Source organism: Lissotriton helveticus, chromosome 1_1 (assembly GCF_964261635.1).
Source record: "Lissotriton helveticus chromosome 1_1, aLisHel1.1, whole genome shotgun sequence".
Classification (NCBI taxonomy): Eukaryota; Metazoa; Chordata; class Amphibia; order Caudata; family Salamandridae; genus Lissotriton; species Lissotriton helveticus.
In genome coordinates, this window is record NC_136057.1 from 81,684,415 (window position 1) to 81,707,273 (window position 22,859).

The following is a 22,859-nucleotide window of genomic DNA, read 5'->3' on the forward strand; positions in this document are numbered from 1 at the left end:
TGAATGCACCCTCCTCCTTCCCCAATGTACTGCAACCTGACGTTTAGCAAACAGCAGAAGTGCATGTAATTTGCGCAACTTGGCTGGCGTGTCTTTGCGGGGGGATGTGGGGGATGGGGCAAGTGACGTTCCGATAATTTGGTTCACTGATGTAAAAATTGTGGACCAGAATGCGACAAGCTCCTGACAATCCCGTGCCATACGGAGAGAAGAGGCTGGAGTGAACCTGCAGCGCCAGGCGTCCTATAATATCTGTGTAGACATTTGAAATGAATCAAACGAAGTCTGTAGTTAGGGTAAAGTTCAGTAAGCTGCCCACAGCAAAAGTCCCATTGAGCCTCAGTCAACGGAGTAGGAAGCTTGTTATTCCACCACTGGAGGGCTCTAGGTTTCACCAGCAGGGCAGTGTTTTGCATGTGTGTGTAAAGACATGTAATAAGTTTACGGGAAGATGGGGATCGCAACAGGTTCTCTGATGCGGACAAAGACGAGGGGCGGTCGGGAAACGCTCCCAGAGGGCACGACAGGTCCTGGGCAACTTATAATATAAGAATAGTTCAGCAAATGGTACCACCTGTCCCTCAGCTCTGTCCGGGGGGGGTCTGAGCGTGTCTCCCGGGTAGAGGTCCGCGAAAGTGTGAAGCTTCATCTTCCGTACCGGTGTCCTGCCAATACCATCCTGAATGCAAGGTAGCATGGGGCTCTGTGCCAGTGAGATGGAAGGGGCATACAATATCGGGATATCCGCTCTCTTGCACAACTCGTCCCATGTCCAACGCAGTGTCTATGTCACTGCGGGGGCGTCGTGACGGCTGATAAAGCGCCACCCTGAGTGGGACGGGTGCCACTGCATCAGTCTCAACTGCCACATGGGGTTGGAAGGGCGTTGAATAAACCCAATAGTGCAGGAATTGCACCTGAGCGCAAAGGGCATAAAGTTGCATATCCGGAGCACCCAATCCTCCCTGCCTCAACGGAAGCTTCAATAAATCGCAGGAGATTCTGGCCCGTCCACCCGCCCACACCAGGGAGACCAGCTGCGACCTCAGGGATTTAAAAAAAGCGCTGTGTAAGGGGGATCGGGATGCTAACAAATAGATACAAAAACTTCGGTAAGATGACCATCTTAGCCAATGCAATTTTCCCCGCCACGTAACAGCCCACCCATTATTTTAGATTCCATACCTCCTGCATGGCATGATTTATCCATACGCTCGAATATTTGGCCACCTCAGGCATCGTGCCCGTTAATAGTAATTGACAGTAGCCTATGTCCAGTAATTGTGTCTTATTTGAGACATATGCTTTAGATTGTTCCAGCTGAACGCTAGATGACTTATGTTTGAATTTCTGCGCGAGAAAGTTGGCCCATTCATGCTCCTGAACGTTTGACATTAAGATGTTTTGATGCCTGGTCAGTTGATTTATCGTCTGCCAAAATTTATTCAGGTTTGGATTCCTTACGCTGTAAATTAATTTAAGATCAAAAGCTCTCCGTTTTCACTTTTTTGAATTCCCATATCTTCTTTGTTTTCTTAATTGTCGAAATGTTACCCATGATTGCAACTTCCTTTGTGTTCTTTTTAGGTCCCTCTTTAATTTTTGCACTTCGTTTGGCAATTCCCTAACTGGATCATGTCTTTTAACCTTAACTTGGGGTGCTTTTATTGTCATTGCTAATTTGCTTAGAAAGAGAGACCAAGCTTGGATCCTATTCCTAGGTTCATATGCAAATTTGGCCAGGAGATCTTTTATTATTAAGAACCATTCTGTTTTAGTTTCGCTTGTCCATTTGAGAAGTTTTACATTTATTGAGTTTATTTGGCCCTCTAGTATCCTAGTTGTGAGAAGGTGGGTTGGTATATGCTGTCCACTAATTAAAGTGGGCACCTTGTACCAGTCCACACAACCCTTAAGATGTATGAGGTCAAAGATAACCTTATTGAAAGCTATCCTAGTGGTAGCTGTGGAGAGCAGCCTTCAGGCTTAATCTTGAAGGAATGTAAATCAGCTTGTTTTACCAGCATATCACCTCCTAAATGACTAAATGAAAGGAGAACCACACAGTGTTTATATAAAAATATGTATTTATTAATAAAACACTCTCTACTAGTCTCTATGTGAGACTAGGGCATAAAGCACACAATACCGAATCAATAGCACATTCAATAGAACATGCGTAAATAGCACAATACACAGCGGACTCCAGGGGAGACCGAACCATATGCAAAATAAATGGTATAACAACAACATCTTGACTAGACACCGGGCCTAAAACACTTGAAATCGCTGGGACCCCAAGGAACCACCCAGAGGAGTGACACAGGGAGCCCACTGAGGATGGGTGCAGTGAGCAAACACAGATGTATGCTCCGTACAACTTTATGATAAAGTCGCAGTTAGAAATGACAAGGACACTTCTAGGAGGACTTCGAGCAAACCCTTTGGAACTTGGGAGGTTCTAAGGCCAACCCACCAGTGAGTACCGAGGTATCCCTGTTACATATCCCAGAGGACCCGGGAGCATAGGTGCCAAGTGGAGTCGGAAACCTTTGCTGTTTTCAATGGAGAGCTACAAAGTACTGCTGCCAGGAAGGCAAAGAGTGACTGGTGGAATCCAAGCCTGCATTCAAGGTGAGAGGAACCTGAAAGCAGAGGGGACAGACTCTGGGTAACTTCTAGTGACCAGGGGCTCGGTTTTCGAATGCCCACCGATGTCGGGTGCTTCAGGTGAGAAGAAGGGTTGTTTGACTTTGCAGCCACGCAGAACAAGAGACGTCTAGGACAACTAGAATCCAAAGGTGAGCTGTCCCACAAAGGATGTTGTGAGCTGAGGGGTTGATGTCCGGCTGGAGCACCAACAAGCCTTGGCAACTGCAACACACACGGTCAGAGGAAACCGGTTATGGTGTGGACCAGCAAAGTCCAAGGTACTCTCCGAGCAGGTGCTTGCTTCTGGTATTTCAGGAGTCCAGAGTGGACTCCTCTTCATTCTGTTTTCCGTTGGTGGTTCGGTACCCCGAGGATTGGTGCGGAACGGCTGCGATAGGTCCCGGAGCTTCCAAACTTGGTAGGGAGGCAGATCTGGGTTGAGGTCTCAGGGAGCAGCAGGTCAACCAACCGGGCACATGTGATCAGTGCCTGCGGTGTGCAGGAGAGCGATACTTTCACTCAAAGGTAGCTTCAGGGCAATTTCTCGCAGGCTGCAGGTGCTCCAGGGTTCTTGGGGGCCTTTCAGGTTTCAGGACGATACAGCAGCAGCAATTATAGAGTCCTTATGGCAGCAGGCAGCGTTTGGCGCCTTTTTCTTCTGCAGCAGGGATTCAGTACTCGATTGGCGGGTCTTCTTTGCCGTGGTCTTCTCTTGCCAGTTGATTCAGCTGTTCAGGTCTTGGGGTTCCACCTATATACTGAATTGAGGGGATTTACAAGGGGAGATAGGTGGTACCCAATGGGCTACTTACGTTTAGAGTGTCTACACTCTCTAGTGACAACCACCCTGGCCCGATAGGAGGGTTTCTCACCATCTCAAGATGGTGGAATTTCAGGAGAGGGGTTCACCTCGCCTGCCCTGCCCTAAAGGGGGTGTAGGCTAAGTGGGGACCCTCCTCCTCAACTAACTCATTTTCCTGCCAAAAGTGGTGGAAAGAGGGTTTGGCCTCAGTCACTAGCTGGAGGTTCCTGGGTTGGATCTCAAAGGCGGCATTGCCTTTGAAGCTTCCCGCCCAGGAAGGCCATCCTGTCCTGGAGGTGGTGTGACGCACCTCCGCCTAGAGCAGGCTTTGTTCCTGGCCTCTGTGAGCGCCGGCTCTCACCCCATGATGTCAGAAACGTGTGTGGTGGTGGCAGACTGGCAAAAACAAGTCAGGAGCCACTCCAGTGCTTGGTAGGTTTTCAGGGGTTCCTGTAAAAGGGTCTCTTGTCTGAATCCATTATTAAATCCACCACTGGCATCAGTGAGGATTTATTAAGGCAAGATGTTTGGTCCCAAACATCTTTTTCTTTTACACAGAATTTTATATAGCGCAAACTTGCCCCGAATCGGGTATCAGAGTGATTTACATAGCACCAGTTACGTTAAATGAGGACACACATTCATTTTTGTTAGGCACGGGGAGATTGAGTGATTTGCCCAGAATCACAGGATGTTCAGTGTCATTGCCGAGACTCAAACCCAGTTCCCCAGATTCGAAGTGGACCACCCAAGCAGTTAGGCCAAATCCCCTTCTTAGAAATCAATAGCCTTCTCTGGCTCTGCTCCAAAAATTTGGAACTCTCTTCCACCGGAAATCTGGAGAATCTCCTCCAAGGTTGCTTTCAAACTGGAAGCAAAAAGATTCCTCATGAACAAGTTCTTACCTTAATAAGAGGAGCGAATGTCAGCTCAAAGCGCATCAGACACACTACAAGAATGTCTGTCAATCTGGTATTTTACTATTGTATTTGCTCCCCTTTGTCATTATATTTCAATGCCTAGCCCATTATACGCCTAGCCTAGGCTTATACTTGGTCTTTTTTTATATGCACGATTTGATTCAAGCCCATGTATATTCCTTATTTGACTCTTGTATTGATCTGTTACCTCATTCCCCTCAAATTGTAAAGCGCTCTGATATCCTTCGGGATTAAGTTTTCGCTATATAAAACTCTATAAATAAAAAAAACAATAAATGGAGCCATCATGGAGCTAGGAAACTCTTGTTGACAAGTATCCAGCCCGTGTACTCTTCATGGCATCCCTGTTCAATTACAACATCCCCAAGTAGGCTGGACATTGTAGGGGCATATCTGCTCAAGCTGATATGCCCACATATAGGATATAGTGCCCCCTGCCTTAGAGCTCAAGGCCTGCAGTAGCGATGACTTACCTATACCTTATGCGGTGTATGAGGGCATGGCACACAGGGCTGTGTGCCATGTCGCATCTTCAGATTTCTCTGCACCAAGACACGCAGCCTGCAATGGAGGAGTGCTTAGCCTTGGTGAGGGGTCCCTGGGGTGCCACAGTCAGTGCTGCAGCCCCAGAAGACCCTCTTCAGTACCCATGCCCTCGGCACCAGGGGTACCATATAATATTAGGAACTTACAGGGGCAACTGAAGTGGTGCCAATCGTGGTACAGTTTTGGGGAACGAGATCTGGCACCTGGTTAACAGGAACCTAGTGCACTTACAGTACAAAACTACATCAGAGATCAGCGAAAACATGGGGCCTACCATGTCAAAAGAGGCCCTTTCCCACACTTGCAAACTTGTGTATCCTTATTGGACATCGATAGGGTTTCAGACCAAGCAACAGGTCTCCGAAAATCCCAATTGTCCACCAGGGTCCAAAGCCAATTGAATGGTTTCGCAGTCATTTGTCCAAGGTTTGCAGACCTCATGGGCCACATTGTGGAACCCAGCTTCTGTCTTAAAATCAGCTACTTGTTTTCCAGTGTTAACATTAGGCAGCTCCTGTGCCAGGAAGAGATAGGATGGTACCACAGCTCCTTAAGGCTTTAGTATTGTTTCACGATGCGGGGAACAAGTCCCTTTATCCTGTAATGGTTCGAATTGTAGCCAGCCAATCAGGGAGCTTCAGGTCGGATGACCCAACTTTGGGTTTATGTATCCGAAATGGATGACAGGAGGAAAAGCTCCTTAATCCAATTGGATTCAATATATTTTTATATTTGGTTCTCAAGCCCAGATTCACTGACCATTTCTAGGCTAAAGTTCCAGCTCGCTTTAATTTAATTGACTCGTGGCTTGATTTGAAGCCCACAAAAAACACACTTTTCAAATGCTAAACTTCCCAAACATAACTGATGGATTTGTAGCAAATGAATTAAAGGCCCTTCCATGAGTAACGTTTGTTGTCATTTCGTTCAGCCTTTTTTCTGTAGCTCTATTAACACCTTAGGAGCTTCGTAAACAAACCTCCCCAGTGCTGCGCTGTCCATTATCCAGTGCTGAACTGGACGTCCAGCGGTCGCACGCAGCACTGGGGAGGTAGTGCTCGTGACGACCGTTGGTCGTTCGCAGCACTGAAGGGGTTAATAGCTTTTTCAATGGGAATTAAATGGAAAATGGCACTTGGCCACCCACTTGACAGACATGCATAAAACTAGCCAAGCCAAACCCAAATAGTTTTGTACAGATTCACTGCTCCGTCCCAAAGGTATTGTATGTTCATATATTTATATTACATGGGATTCTGTAATCCCTGTATAAAAGGCAGTCTCCTAGGGCCAGATGTATGACTGTTATTTGAGGTCACAAAGGGGATTTTGGACCCCTTTGCGACCGCAAAATAGGTCTACCCAATGTACTAACCCTATTTCGCGAGCCGCTAATCGATTAGCGACTCGCAAAATGGGGCTAGCGACTCCCTATTAGGAAGGGCCGTGCCAAGAGCGTTCCTTCCTAATAGCGAGTCTAAAACCTATCTATGAATGTTGTGCGACCGCAATTGCAAAACACTCGCAGTTCACCACCCTTCTTAGATGGGTGGTAAAGCACTCGCAAACGGGAAGGGGTCCCCAAGGGACCCCTTCCCCTTTGTGAATGGATGCACAAATATTTTTTAAGGGCAGTCTGTGGTCCCAGGGACTACTGCCTGCCCTTAAAAAATTAAACTGAAAAGCTTAATTTTCCTTTTTTAAATGCATCTGTTTTCCTTTAAGGAAAGCGGTCTGCGTTAAAAAAAAAAAACTGCTTTATTGACAAAGCAGCCCAAGACATGGTGGTCTGCTGACCGCAGCAGGCCACCATCCCTGGGAGTACCAGCCATGCCTGGGTTTGGTATCGAGACCAGCAGTGCCTCCCTCATGGATTGTGGCATACTGCCCTCCACGCAAATATCATCGAAGAGTGTGGAGAGGTGCGGGAGTAGTTTGTCCTTAAAGGCCTTGTAGAACCCTACAGTGAGGCCGTCTGCACCCGGTGCACTGCCAGAACGCATACCTGTCAAAGCCTCCATGATTTCATCTTTCTCTATCGGGTGCATCAGGAATTCCCTGTGCGCGTTAGTCAGCGAGGGAATATCAATGTGGTCAAGGTAGTCAGTGATGTCTTCCTCAAGGCCTCCGCTTTTGGACTTATATAGTTCAGCATAATAGGCCGTAAAGAGTCTAGCTATGTCTGCTTCCTCCGTCAGCACCTCTCCCTCCTCCGATTTACCCTCAGAAATATGTTGTCGCCCCCTTTTCCCGCTGATAACCCTGGCTAGGACTGAGCTGGGTCTCTCACCCTCCCCGTACGTTCTCGCTATCGCGTACTTTCCCATATGCGTCACTTCTCTATCTGCCTCCTCATGATACTCAGCGAGGAGAGTCTTGAGTTCCTCATCTACCGTACCGGTCGTTTGTCTACGTTGTGTATCTTCCAGGGCAGCAATCCGTTGCTCAAAGGTCTGTCAGTCTCCGTCTAATGGACTTGAGTACTCCAGAGTGTTTGGAAATTGCTATACCTCTGATGTATACCTTAAATGTTTCCCAGATGACCTGGAAGCTGTCCACCGAAACCACGTTAGTCTCAAAGAATACGTCTATAGCTTCTGCTAGTTCCCCTCTAAATACCGGGTCCAGAAGCGAGTAAGGAGGGAATCTCCATGTGAAGGGCGGGATGGCCTTGCCTGGTGTGTCCAGCACCAAAAGTACTGGTGAGTGATCTGAGAGGGTCCTGAGAAGTACTTTGCAGTCCCTAATCTGTCCCAGCATGGATGCTGATGCCAGCCAGTAATCTATTCTGGTGTGGATCTCATGGAATGCGGAATAATGGGAATACCCCCCTTGCTCCGGGTGTCTGTGCCGCCACACGTCCTCAAGGCCCAGACAAGTATTGATGCTTCTTAGCGCCAAGGCAGCCATCGAGGGGCGACGGGGAGGGCCGGCAGATCTGTCCAGAGCAGGGTCAAGGACCAGATTAAAGTCCCCACCCCATAGAACACTGTCAGCGTCGTACTGCTTGGCTATGTCAGCTAGGGACCGAAAGAAATCTGGGGAATCAAAGTTGGGGCCATAGGAGTTGATTACCACCACATGGATGTTAGGTCCTGTGCACCTAGAGACGACATATCTGCCCTCTGTGTCTGCGCACAGCGGGTGGAGGGAGAGGCCAGATTTCGGATTGACCCAGATGAGCACCCCCCTGGCATGCGACGTGAATCCTGCCGCAGCAATGTTATCCTCCAGCCCTCTGCAGCGCAACATTCTGCTGCAGATAGCTAATGACTTTCCTAACCTTGCAGTAGTCATTCAGGCCTCGCACATTCCAAGTGAGAGCTCTGAGTTTAGGTGTGCGTGCAGTGTTGCTTGCATTGGCCCTGTCAGCCATTAAGATATGGCGGGTGCATATTAAGAGTGATTGTCATTTTTGTGCCCAGTGTCCGTAGTATGTCTTGAGTCAGATACCGTACCCCTCCTTCACTCCACAAACTTTCCAACCCCAAGAGTCCCACATCCCCCTCCCGCAGCAGACCAACCCCAACAAGGCCTCACATGAGTGTCCCCCTCCCCCCTCGTTCCCATCTGAGTCCCCAACTGTTAAATCCCCTTTAGGGCATTCAAGATGCATAGCGCGGGGGGGGCGAGGTTGCCAGGCAGCCCTCGAATGTGTTGATTTCAGTCCCTGCCAACAACCCCACTCCGAATCCCCACCGCACCCTGCAATTACATCAGCTTGCATGTATTTACCAACATTAAGTGTCAAGAATATCAGTCGTGCCCTAATGGCACCGCCCAGCTACTGTCTCTCCCCATCCGCGCGGCCCCAGCATCCGCCCAGGCCTACTAGCAAATAACAGCCCACCTGCGCCCTCCACCACCAGACTTACAGTTCAGTTGAGTCTCACCAATAAGTAGGGCGATCGAGGAATCAAGGCTTCTTCAGAGGTGCCCCGCTGACTCTCAGCCCGTAGGGCGTGACGGCAGTTCAATGTAATGGTCCCATCTGATTTGGCCCAGTCCATTGCAATCTTGCAGAGATTAGCTTCACCGCATGTCAGTTGCGTTGCCGCCCTATTCTTGCTCATCGAGCTGACTTCGTCGGTCCTCGCAGTCCACCTGGCCATCGGAGTCTGTGCGACGTGTCTTGGACCATCCTGTCAGTGCTTGCTGGAGTGCTTTTGGGTCTGTAAAGAAATGGGAGTGCCCCTGCCGGTTAACTCGTAGTTTTGCCGGATACAGCATGGCATAATCCAGTCCAAGATCGTGAAGCTGTCTTTTATAGGGGTCAAAGTGTTTACGTGCCTCTTGCACTCTGGCCGTGAAGTCAGGATATAGGGAGATTTCGGAGCCCTCAAACTGCAATGTCTTCTTGTCTCTAGAGGCCCGGAGAGCAGCGTCTCTATCTCTATAATTGAGGAGCTTGGCGATGATGGGACGCGGCGGGGCCCCTGGGCGAGGCCATGGGCCAAGCGAACGATGCGAGCGTTCCACTATGTACATTGGCGAAAAAATTGACTCTCCCAGCAAGGTGACGAGGAGCTGTTCCACAAATTTTTCCATAATGCCGATTTGTGTCGTCTCTGGAACGCCGGTGATGCGTATGTTAGAGCGTCTCGATCGCACCTCCAAATCTTCCATCTTCTCTTGAAGAGTTTGCATGAGTTTCCCTAGTTTCTTGTGGTTGGTATCCAGTTCCGTTTGCGCCTCCTCGACCTCTGTTAGGCGTCGTTCGGACATATCCAGGCGCTCCGCGTGTTTTTCGACGCGCTCCGCCATGCGGTCCATCCAGTAGGTGAGTGAGTCTATTTTGGAGCCGAAAGACCAGATGCTGTCCTGTAGGCCTTTTTCCATGGCCAGCAGCATATTTTTATTGTCCGAGTAGTCCGTATTCGCCACTCCACCCACCGAGTTGGTTACCTCTGTCTCTGGGATGTCCGAGGACTTAGCGTGTCGCTGCTCAAATGGGAGTCTGGCCTGGGTTTTATCGCCTTTCCCCATGTCGATTTCCTGCTGCGCAGTCTTCTCTGGCTGGCTGGGCAGCAATATGGTGCTGAGGCAGATTGACTGCGGGAGTGCAACGCTGTCGCATTGTCCAGCAAGGCGTCTGGTGTAGAATTCCCACCAGAGCGTTCCCTGGCGTCCCGTTGGTTCGGAGCACCTGAACCCAATTGCTGTACTACAGCTGATCCCCAAGAAGGTCCGGCCGCAGTGGCGTGGGTGCTGCGTCTGCTGTGCTGTCCGCTCGTCGCGCCACCAAGCCTGCACGAAGGGGGGGGGGAACCGTCGCCCACTCTCCGCTTCAATACCGCACCAGCTATCAATGTCAGGCAGGCGACCTTAGGGATGTGCTGCTGTGATCGCCGCCAATCTGTCACCATATCAGCCGTTAGGCCTCCAGATTACCGTCTATGGCCACCTGTTTTAGTAATGCTGCAGCTGTGTCTCGCGTGAAAAAGGACACTCTAAGGAGAGTGCCACCGGTCCTCCGCTCTTGCTGCCACGGTCGTGCGGGAGCCGCCCTTTCTGCAGGACTCTCTCCTTGGTCTCTCCCCAGTCTGTGCCAACTTCAGAGGCCCGGGTGACATGTACCGGAGTGCCCCACCAGTAGCGCGGCCGCGCCGTAGAGGAGGGCCCACTGTGCCCAGCAGCTAATCAGGCGTACTCGTCTGTGGGGGGGTGGAGGGAGAGAGGTTGGGTGTAGTGTGCCTCTCCCCTCTCGATATTCGGGCCTCAGCACTCCTCGCGTCCGGGCCACAGACGCCACCGGCCCAAGACACCTCGCAGGGCCGCACGTCGCAGCACGCAGACCGGCCTCTAAGTCACTCTGGAACGTGGCTCGCGGCCCTCCTCACCGAAGGATTTCACTCTGCTGCCGGAGCACTCAGCAGCGTCTTCAAGCGCGATCTAGGGCACCTGAGGATGCCAGGGCGTCGCAGACGGCAGGTACTGTGTTCCAGAGTTAGGGCGCAAGCTGGTGGAGGATTTTGAAGGATTTTACTGGGGCAGCGACGCGGAGCTAAGAGATTACTCCTCCGCCATTGTCGCCGGCAAGTTCCGCCCCCCCAGCAGCTCTCTCTTAGCTGCTGCAGCCCACATGACAGAACCCAATGATGCAAAGTTGGCAAAAGTGCGGGCACACAGCGGCAGCAGCTCGCTCTTAGCTGCAGCGGCCCACAGGACGAATCACGATGATGCAAAGTTGGCAAAGGTGCGGACACTCAGTGGCAGCAGCTCTCTCTTAGCTGCAGCAGCCCACAGGACAAATCACGATGATGCAAAGTTGGCAAAGGTGCGGGCACTCAGCGGCAGCAGCTCTCTCTTAGCTGCGGCGGCCCACAAGCCAGACCACAAGGATGTAAAGTTGGTGAAGGTTCGGGCACTCAGTGGCAGCAGCTCTCTCTTAGCTACAGCATCCCACAGTACGAAGGATGGTCTCAACCAGGTTGGCACAATGGTGGGCACTCAGCGGCTACAGTCTCTTAGCTGCAGCGGCCCACACATATTCAGCGAAGGTTCCGAAGGTTCAAATTAAGGCAGACTCTCAGCGGCGCCAGCTCTCTCTTAGCCACAGCGGCCCACACAGACTCAGCGAAGGATCCCAGTCCGTGATCCTCACAGTAGAACTAGAGGCTCCGGATTGCTCGACGGAAGCCTCACCTGTAAGCAGATTCCCTCGCACAGGAATTCCGACGGCTGACGGTGTAAAGTCTAATGTCCCTGAGACTTCGGCAGGAGGCACTCTCGATTCAGGACCTCAGGAAGTTTCTTTAGCAAGCTTGGTGAAAGTTTCAAGTCTTTTCCTCTGTTCACCCGGACAGAGTTTTGTCTTGACATCCAGAAGGAACACACCTTGAGAAGGTTCCAGGGCAGCGTTTTATACCTAGAAAGTCTTTGTCCTCTAAAGCCACGAATCACTAAATCCAGCCAGAACCAGTTTGCTGGGGTCGGGGAGCACTTGGTTTACGAGGCGACATCCTGCCCTTTCAGAATGCGGGTGTCTGATATCAGACGCCCAGTGGAGGGGGTGGAGCCATCATTCACCTTGCCAGGCAATGCCCTGCTCGGATCAAAGGGTCACCCCTCCCCATGCCCTGAATACCAATCTCTCTCTCCAGCCAGATCTGATCCAGCTGGCCCTGCTGATAAAAAACCAGACGGCCAATGCACATACTAGTAAAGCCTACAGGAAAGCTCAGGCAAGAAAATACCGCATTTCCAGAAGAGCCATTTTCGAACATGGGATATATAAATGGTACTTACTAAAAGGTGTATCTCAATGTCCTGAGCATAAACATATCAAACTCGAATATCCTATCAGGTTATGGGGGTCAGATAATACTATAGAAGGTAATCATCAGCCTGCCGATTCTGGCCTATAAGAATGGATAGCTTCACGATAGTAACAGTGAAATGGAGGGTAACTCGCTATTAGAACATGCTGCACAGACCTAGGCATTATGGTTATCCTAATTCATACAGTCATCTTTACATGGGGACCATTCGCGGTGTGGCACTGGTTAGCAGTGGTACAGCATCCAGAGCATCTAAATCTAGCCAACATAAAAGATAGGAAGGGAAAAGAAGAAGGGAGACCCAAGCCAATGATGCCAGGTCTTTCTTCTGCTCTATTTTGCTAGCATACTGTGACAAGCAGAGAGAACATGCTTATATATTCAACTCCTTAGATAGAGGAAAGGTGGAATTGTGGAATCGTTCTGCATGTTTCTACATGTTCCGAGGTACTGCAGCATTTTTTTTTATGACTTGTATTGAACTGTTTCTAATATTTGTGTGCAAAAATATCTCACAGGTATTTGATGTGTTTAATTTTGCACTAGAGGCTTTATTTGTATTCTTCTTGTTTGCAAACATGTTTGCTCTTTCATATGACAGAGCTACGCAACAAGTTTTTAAGTGGTTTGTGGGACAAGTGTAGTCAGGAGCACTTTGTTGACAGTCTTCCCTCTTCCTGGACCAGGTGTCGGGCAGAGTCATCAGTCGCTCCCCAGGAGGTGGAGCCAGCATTGTGGTGGCAGAGAACAGCCCTATTCAGAGTCAAGGGGCACTCCCACCACCCACCGTGGTGCAATGCCTCCATTCACCACCTGTCATCCCCAGCCCTGTCACTCACAAAACCCAGACAGCAGATACACATCCTGGCAGAGGCGGGCTGAAATGGTTAGGCAAGCAAATGCTAACTTTCTAAAAAAGCATTTGCAAACACAGGATATTAAAATAAACTTTACTAAAAGAAGTATTTTATTATTCTGAGTTCAGGCATACTAAACTTGACCTTCCACCATGTTCCCTGAGCCTGCTGGGATTATAGAGTGTAATAATTCCAGCAGCCCATGCTGGCCTATGAGAACAGGTAGCCTGAAAAACGAAAATGGCTGTAATTCACTATTAGGACATGCCACACACATCAGGGCTTGTCCTAACTTATGCTTACAATGCACCCTGCCCTTGGGTCTACCATAGGGGTGACTCACATGAAGAAAATGGAAGGTTTAAGGGCTGGCAAGTGTGTGCACTTGCCCAGCCAGCATGACAGTACCAGACTGCACGCAGGTTTTGCAATGGCAGACCTTGGACACATTTTAAAGGGCTGCTTCTGTGGGTGGCGCAACCAGTGCTGCAGGCCCACTAGCAGTATTGGTATTTACAAGCCCTGGCACTCCTGTTGCACTTTACTGGGGACTGACAGTAAATCCACTGAGCCAATCATGGAAATCAATTACAGGTACACTTTACATTAGGGAGAGCATATGCACTTTAGCACTGGTCAGGAGTGGTAAAGTGCCCAGAGTCATTAAACCAACAAAAACAGGTCAGAGAGAATATTGGAGGAAGGCAAAAAGTTCAGGGATGACCCTGCAGAGAGGGCCAAGTTCCGACAGGTGATGGTGTGAACATGTATTATATGAGACAAAGTACCACCTGGCGCACATTATAAAATTACTGCAAGTCACCTCGGAGTCCAATAACCTTATAAAGTAACTCTGCCTTCGGCCTCGTTCCTCTATATAGTTATGGAACTCTTCGCTAACATGCAATGTCCTTATAATGTATGGCCGGAGGTACTTTATCCCTAATATATTTTCACTGAATAAGGTTAAAGTGAAATTATAGTTGGTTTTGTTATAACGCCTTAATGGATCTTTTAAAAATTAAAAATAAAAATTCTTTAAAAACAAGGGTAAAGTGCATTTATAGGTAAAACGTAAAACTGATCAAACCACTGCAATATGCAAGTTATAGTTAGAACCACAATCATGCATACAAGAATCGGTAGTGGTGTTTCCAAAGATTTGGAAAAAAATGCACATACACTAATAACAGTATACTGAAAAACAGTGCTGGAAAAGTCAATACAATCTTTTTAAATATCAAAGACGGAGGGCTGCATAGACCAATATCCCCCACTACCAGGAAGGATCCAAATTGTCAAACCAAAAGGATTGACAAATGTATATCCAGACAAGAAAGGTCAAGGAGAGCACAATCCTCAGGTACAAGTACATTTAAGACTAATGTGATTTATAGTCATAACAGTATTGAATCTAAATACAATATGCAGCTTGTAATGTAGGACAGAACAAATCAGTGGATAAAGTTCATATTTATGTCATCTTTTTCTTTATTGATCCATAAAAGTTATTTTCCAATTGATAAAACGACAGCCGACACGTGTTTCGTCCTAACTCTAAATAAGTACTGGGACTTTTTCAAGGCTAATAAAGCTGGAATATGCGGCGCATGTATCATCAAATCATACAAATGTAGCTATGATCATAAGGCTCCAAAGTAAATAACAAAAGTCCAAATTATCCGAATGGGTCAAGCGTAGTGAGATAGCTGGGTAGATGTCAAGGTAACGTTGTCACTATGAACTCCAAATAAATAGCAAAATTCCAAAGTATCCATATGAGTCATGCGTAATGAAAAACCAAAATAGATGGCAATATGAGGTAGTCAAAACGGACTCAGCACAAGTTAAATATTTTCATCATTCGAATAAAGAGATTATAAAAAAGAGCATGATAATGTTCCGCATAGGCCAATACATTTCAATACTCGTTTTGACGGCCCAATCCTGAGTCGCAATATCGTGTAAAGGTGAACTGTTGCACCAGCGTACTATAGAGATGCCTCAATGATAAGTGAGGCGAAAAAGAAGAGTCTAGCACCACCTGATACTGGCACTCTGCAAGCCTTGCAACAGTTCACCTTTACACGATATTGCGACTCAGGATTGGGCCGTCAAAACGAGTATTGAAATGTATTGACCTATGCCTATGCAGAACATTATCATGCTCTTTTTTATAATCTCTTTATTCGAATGATGAAAATATTTAACTTGTGCTGAGTCCGTTTTGACTACCTCATCTTGCCATCTATTTTGGTTTTTCATTACGCATGACTCATATGGATACTTTGGAATTTTGCTATTTATTTGGAGTTCATAGTGACAACCTTACCTTGACATCTACCCAGCTATCTCACTACGCTTGACCCATTCGGATAATTTGGACTTTTGTTATTTACTTTGGAGCCTTATGATCATAGCTACATTTGTATGATTTGATGATACATGCGCCGCATATTCCAGCTTTATTAGCCTTGAAAAAGTCCCAGTACTTATTTAGAGTACGGACGAAACACGTGTCGGCTGTCGTTTTATCAATTGGAAAATAACTTTTATGGATCAATAAAGAAAAAGATTACATAAATATGAACTTTATCCACTGATTTGTTCTGTCCTACATTACAAGCTGCAGATTGTATTTGGATTCAATACTGTTATGACTATAAATCACATTAGTCTTAAATGTACTTGTACCTGAGGATTGTGCTCTCCTTGACCTTTCTTGTCTGGTTAGAACCACAATCCATAACTCACACTATGGGTGTGCAAACCCTAACTCAGCATGTTATGTGTGATGATGCGATGACATTTTACAGAGTTTACTAAAGCAGGATGCTGCTCAAGGGAGACAGTGGCTACTTTTATCTTCCCTTAAAACCATTCATAGCACAATTGGGCCTGAGCTAGAATTCAGGTGGGTGAACTTACAAGTCACATACAACGAATCACGTGGTGTATCTGTCTTTCACAACGAGGCCGTGTGCACTCTTCGAGAACCCTGCAGTGGCAAGAATATGCCTGGTCGGCCCTGCTGTTGAGGCCGAATACATACTAGGATTTTTATATTAGGAACTGGAGACGACTGCGTCTTACCAATGTAACTGTGCAACTGGAAACACAGTTCCCTCTCTAGACTGTGCATGTCTACTATCCTCAATAAATACCACATCACTTGTATCCGACTATTACGTGTGATTCTGGCCAGTAATTCCTCCCACGAATTGCGCAATTTCCAGTTCCTCAGCCTGGAATAGGGACGGACAAGGAAGGACAAGAGCTACTGGCCTATTTGTCTCATGCAGAGTCCCATAACCAGGCCTGTTTCTGCACAGGAAGGATGCAGTCCTGTGTGGATACAGAGAAGAGTGCAGGGACACATCTGCACCCAGTGTACTCTGGGGGTCAGTATCTCTCAGGGGGTTTCTCCCAAACCATATTAATCCCCTCGGAGACTTACTAAAATATGCACATATGCATTCTAAAGAGGTTACATGTGTTAGTGCACTCAGTGTGTCCATTCATTGCGAAACACATACCTGGGGTGGCTCTGAACGGCAATAAATGTGACTATGTTGGTCCTGTCTCCATTGAGTCTGAGGGGGTAGCTTCATCTGCAGTAATTGTGTACAGTTCTACGCATGTTGGGGGCACAGGCTTACCCCGCTCTTCAGGACAGAGCAGTTTTGCCTTGCAGTTCTGATGTTGATGCTGTGATTCAGGATGCAGTGATTTGAGTATGTAGCTCTGATCTGAACCCTCTGCATCAGTACAGGCTGGTACTAGCCTGTACTTCAGATTTGAATCCTGCTCCTCTGGGTTAGTGGTTCCACTGTATTGTTCTGATCTTTTTTTTGTGCTTCAGGAAGCACCGATTCTCTCTCTCGATCCCGTGCAGCAGTGTGCAGTGGTTCCACAGTGTTGTTCTGATCTGTTTTTTGCGCTTCAGGAAGCACCGATTCTCTCTCTCGATCCAGTGCAGCAGTGTGCAGTGGTTCCACCGTGTTGATCTGATCTGTTTTTTGTGCTTCAGGAAGCACCGATTCTCTCTCTCGATCCAGTGCAGCAGTGTGTAGTGGTTCCACCGTGTTGTTCTGATCTGTTTTTTGTGCTTCAGGAAGCACTGATTCTCTCTCTCGATCCAGTGCAGCAGTGTGCAGTGGTTCCACAGTGTTGTTCTGATCTGTTTTTTGCGCTTCAGGAAGCACCGATTCTCTCTCTCGATCCAGTGCAGCAGTGTGCAGTGGTTCCACCGTGTTGATCTGATCTGTTTTTTGTGCTTCAGGAAGCACCGATTCTCTCTCTCGATCCAGTGCAGCAGTGTGTAGTGGTTCCACCGTGTTGTTCTGATCTGTTTTTTGTGCTTCAGGAAGCACTGATTCTCTCTCTCGATCCAGTGCAGCAGTGTGTGGTGGTTCCACCGTGTTGTTATGATCTGTTTTTTGTGCTTCAGGAAGCACCGATTCTCTCTCTCGATCCAGAGCAGCAGTGTGCAGTGGTTCCACCGTGTTGTTCTGATCTGTTTTTTGTGCTTCAGGAAGCACCGATTCTCTCTCTCGATCCAGTGCAGCAGTGTGCGGTGGTTCCACCGTGTTGTTCTGATCTGTTTTTTGTGCTTCAGGAAGCACTGATTCTCTCTCTCGATCCAGTGCAGCAGTGTGCAGTGGTTCCACCGTTTTGTTCTGATCTGTTTTTTGTGCTTCAGGAAGCACCGTTTCTCTCTCTCGATCCAGTGCAACAGTGTGCAGTGGTTCCACCGTGTTGTTCTGAACTGTTTTTTGTGCTTCAGGAAGCGATTCTCTCTCTCGATCCAGTGCAGCAGTGTGCAGTGGTTCCACCGTGTTGTTCTGATCTGTTTTTTGTGCTTCAGGAAGCACCGATTTTCTCTCTCGATCCAGTGTAGCAGTGTGCACTGGTTCCACCGTGTTGTTCTGATCTGTTTTTTGTGCTTCAGGAAGCACCGATTCTCTCTCTGTATCCATTGCAGCAGTGTGCAGTGGTTCCACCGTGTTGTTCTGACCTGGTGTTTGTGCTTCAGGAAGCACTGATTCTCTCACTTGATCCAGTGCAGCATGGTGCAGTGGTTCCACCGTGTTGTTCTGATCTGAACCCGGTGCATCTAAACAGGTCTGTTCTAGCTTGTCTTTCTGTTCTGGTTCCTGTGCTTCAGGACGCATAGATTCTTGCTCGTAGTTCACGTTTGGATCCTGTGCATAAGGAAGTTCCTGCTTCAAGCATAGGTGTTGCTGTAGGCACTGGGTTTGTTGTGACCCCAACTCATCAAAGAACAATAGCCCAGACTCTAAGTGTTCGTCTGATGACATCCCATCAGGTGACACAGGTTGTAGGCTGCGGTTCTCCTGGGGATCTTGGAAATTAAAACACATCAATTCTTCCTCCAAGGGATCATCAGGTCCCTTCCCATTTGATAACACGGGTTCTAAACTGTGGTTTTGCTGTGGTTCGCGTCCATCAGGAAATAGTGGGCGTGGGCAGAGGTTCTGTTGTTGGTTCCAGCTATTAGTAGACAATGGGGATGGTTCTTGCTTCAGGTGCTCATCTGGTTCCCTCTTTTCTGGGAACGTTGACTGTACGCTCTGGTCTTGCTCTGGTGCTTTGCCAACAACAAATTCTGAGGGAAGATACAGGTGTGCCTCCAGTGATCTGCCTGGAGGATCTGTTTGAGGGTACCTCGATAGAGTACAATCCAGCTGTAGTAAATTTCCATTTGGAAACCCAGGTTGCATGCACTGGTCCTGCTTCGACTCATGGACATCTGGAAACCCAGGTTGCATGCACTGTTCCTGCTGTGACTCGTGTACATCTGGAAACCCAGGCTGCATGCACTGGTCCTGCTGCGACTCGTGTACATCTGGAAACCCAGGCTGTATGCACTGGTCTCGCTTAGACTCGTGTACATCTGGAAACCCAGGCTGCATGCACTGGTCTTGATTCGACTCATGTACATCTGGAAACCAAGGTTGCATGCACTGGTCTCGCTGCGACTCGTGTACATCTGGAAAACCAGGTTGCAAGCACTGGTCTTGCTTTGACTCGTGTACATCTGGAAACCCAGGTTGCATGCACTGGTCTTGCTGTGACTCGTGTACATCTGGAAAACCAGGTTGCAAGCACTGGTCTCGCTTCGACTTGTGTACATCTGGAAACCCAGGTTGCAAGCACTGGTCCTCCCGTGGGTCACGTTGATCTGGAAACACTGGCTGTAGCCAAAGGTTTGGCTCCTCTGGGCACACTTGAATATTGGTCGGAGAAGAGAGCGTACACTCCTGCTTTGGTGCATGCACGTCAGAGAACACCGGCTGAAGACACAAGCTCGGATCCCCTGGCCTGTCCAGTTGAGATGTCGCAGGAGACCGGCTAACAGCACAATTTCTAATGCTTACTGGACAGACCACCTCCAAAGACACTGCACCATTATCTAGGGAACCTTGATCCTTTTCTATCCAGATTTTCTTAATCAGCCCAGCGACTCTAGAAGGTACGTCCTTCACAGTATTTAGCAAGTTATCCAGTTTGGCTTCCAACTCCTCCAGCATGGATAAAAGGAGAATGTGGGGCAGTTTCTCTGAAAGCGATTCCAGGTCCTCGTCCCTCTGAGCATCATTTCGAGATCTTGAAGCTGATTCGTCATGAAGAGGTAAAGATGAGACTGTGGCTCTTACGGATTCACGTGAACACTGCGCATTCGCTTTCTTTCCTGGAGCCCGTCTTCTGCCCATTCTGGTACTTTGATTTTCAAGTCTCAAGTGTCTGCGGAGGAGAGGAAAAGAGACAAGACAACACGTTATCACAGGACAGCTGGGTCAAAATACTCCTGATCAGAGAAAATTGCGAATTTCTAAAACCTGAAAAATTTTAAATCATTAGAATTTAACAATACCCACAACATAGTTCATATTTTATTAAAGGCACGGATTTGAAATTTGTTTCCAACGCTATGTCTGTTCCTTGGTCTGCTCAAATTGCACACGGTTACGAAAAAAATAGAATATTGTAACACCCTTGCAGTAATCAAAGGTTTATAGTACCCTAGCAGACAAGACTGCAATATCATCCTCACTTGCACAGTACACCTCTCTTTTGCAATAATCGGGGAAGTGACTGAAGCACGCGCCAACATACTCAACCTCTACAGGATCTACAAAATGCTTGTTATGTGATTGCACATAAAGAGAGCATGTTCAACCTGGGGTTTCTTGGCACTGAATCATAAATACATAAAAGAGGAGAAAACGAACCATAACGGGGAAGAATCTAGTCTGAATAGGTTTCTGGGTTGTCAGATTTCTGGGAAAACACTTGGAGTTAGATTCAAATGGATGTAGATGGGAGAGAGATCCGAATGGAAGGAGCTTGTATCAAAGCTGCGTCCACCTGATCTGATCCTCTGTAATTTCGGAATAGAAAGTAAATTCAAGTGAGGAGATCTCTGCTTTTGTACGGGTGTATGCATTTCCACCTGGTTTGCAATGAAGTGAGGGGCTAGACCTCTCGACCCTTTAGGGCTGCGGCAGAGGGTCTTAGAGAGGATATGTTATTTCAATATAGCTATGATGTGTGCCCACCTCTGAAGATGATGTAGTAAACAAGGTGCGTCGCTGCGAATTACTTGTAGTCTATGAATGGTTATACTGGGTATTCTTACATATACTCGGTTGGCATAATGCGATCTAGATAGGACTGCGGCCATCACTATTGCTTTTCTTGCCTAAAGTGGGAGGAGAGGGGTTAGTTTCTGTAGCAGTCTCAGCATAAATCTGCATGTAGATCCTACTGCTCCAGCAGCTGGTTCTTGCTAAGATTACTATTGATTATCACTCAGAGGCTTTTAGCTGTGGGTTTAGGCTCCGGTAACAATCTCAATTTTGTTGTTGAGTAAAGTTGGTTCCAAAGATTGGTCTTATTCTTTAGAATTACAATCTCACTTTTGTCCACATACGGTTTTAGCTGATTCAACCTCATCAAGTAATTATCAAATTGCATCATAAATAATTCCATTGATAAGAATTAACAACTGAGAGCTGGTGTTGTTTTAAAGCCTGGAACCTCTTGAAGACAGTTCTCTGACCAATAGTTTTTGCAGGTTAAGGGAGAAGAGGTATTGCCCTATAATTCTTGGTTATATCCGGGGCTACTCCCTGGTTTTCAGTAACGTGAGCTCTACAGCATTTTGAAACGCGCTTGGAGCGACAGCTTGATGAAAACGCTCTGCAGGGGATTGCTGAAGACCTGGCTTTACGACTGAGACGCAGCACCCTCGGCGCCCAGATATCCTTGGGGTACGCTTTATAAATGCTGATTGATTGATTGATGAGGTCAGAGATTCTATGACTGCTGGAGGGGAAGGGTCAGTTGGTGACCCGGATTTGACCTTGATCATAAATTCATGGATCTTATTATCTTAGTTCCACAAACAAAACGGTTCAGGTGAAACACAATTAACACTTAAACAATAAACATTAGAGCGAAGAAAACTAAATAAAGGAAAAGAAAAAGAAGAAGCCTTTATACACACATTGACAGATTATCAAAATCGATTGTAATTTATTCTATAAATATTTTACATAAAAAGCTCCTGCATTATTGGCCATTCCAAGCCCCATGGCTCCTACATTGCAGGCAACCTTTTTATTTAGAGCCCGAGAGGCTCCTACGTCCCTGGGGCATTTTTTATTCAGAGCCCACGAGGCTCCAACGTCCCGGGAGCATTTGTTGCGGGCCCACTAGGGTCCAAGGGGCATTTGGTTTTCAGAGCCCCGTGGCTCCAACGTCAGTGGCGGCATTGTGGTTTCGAGCCTGAGAGGCTCCAACGATGGGGGCATTTTGTTATCTCGAGCCCACGAGGCTCCACGCGCATTGGGGGCATTTTGGAGGGTAGAGCGTCCCCGGTTGTTTATTCCTAGAGCCTGCAAGGCTCCCACGGTGTGTTTGGGCACTGTGTTTATTTGGAAGCCCAGAGGAGAGCCAGGAGGCACGCTGGATGCAGGCTCCGTTCCCCAGCTGCCCAGCACTTAGTGGGCAGCTGCTACGTTTAGGCCTGTTCTTTTGCGCATTCTTCTTTGGCTGCCTGCGCAGCCAGCCCAGACATTCTGGACATTGGGCCTGTGAGCCCCTGAGAGGCCAAGTTGGCCTGGGGTCAGTTCTGTGACCTTTTGCGCAAATGTGATACTTGCCTAATGTGATTTTATGCATAATATGCACTGCCGTTTTGCCTATACCTCTACATGTGTGTTTATGCTTAGGAGGTTGTTTTACCTAGTATAGTTATGCTAGTGAGTTCATGGTTCACTGCATGATATATGCCTACGGTGGTTAGGATTGCGTAGGGTGTAATTACCTTCTACCAGTGGTTACTGGTTGTGTGCTACATTTGCTTTTTGGTACTACAATTATTCTATGTTCTAAGTGCTATTCCTACAAAGTGCTATTTCTACGAAGTGCTATTTCTACGAAGTGCTAGTTCTACCAAGTGCTTATTCCTGACAGTGGTCCATGTGGCCCTGTCCTGGGTTTATAATCCCCTGTAAATTCCGCTTGTGCCAGTGGCACAGTGTAACTTGTGTGTTTATTATCTAATGTGTTTGGTATAATACAAAAGCTATTTTTATATATAACCTAGTGTGGAGTTTCCTTTGTGGTGGGCCTTGGGTGTTGCTGCTGGGTGCGGTCCGGGATAAGCCTGACTGTTCGTGCCAAGCTACCAAGGGGGTGAGCAGGGGATATCTTGGCGGGTGACTTCCTTGCCCTGACTAGAGTGGTAGTT

General features: G+C 47.7%; 1 protein-coding gene across 1 annotated transcript in view; it reads right to left on the reverse strand.

The window, feature by feature from the left end:
* LOC144758763 (uncharacterized) overlaps nucleotides 1-19,815 on the reverse strand; it is a 116,683-nt gene extending 96,868 nt beyond the window's left edge. The window contains 3 exon segments of the mRNA XM_078646448.1: nucleotides 16,615-16,890; nucleotides 18,096-18,784; nucleotides 18,881-19,815. Coding sequence (XP_078502574.1) covers nucleotides 16,615-16,890; nucleotides 18,096-18,784; nucleotides 18,881-19,815 — 1,900 coding nt within the window.
* Nucleotides 19,816-22,859: the final 3,044 nt, after the last annotated feature.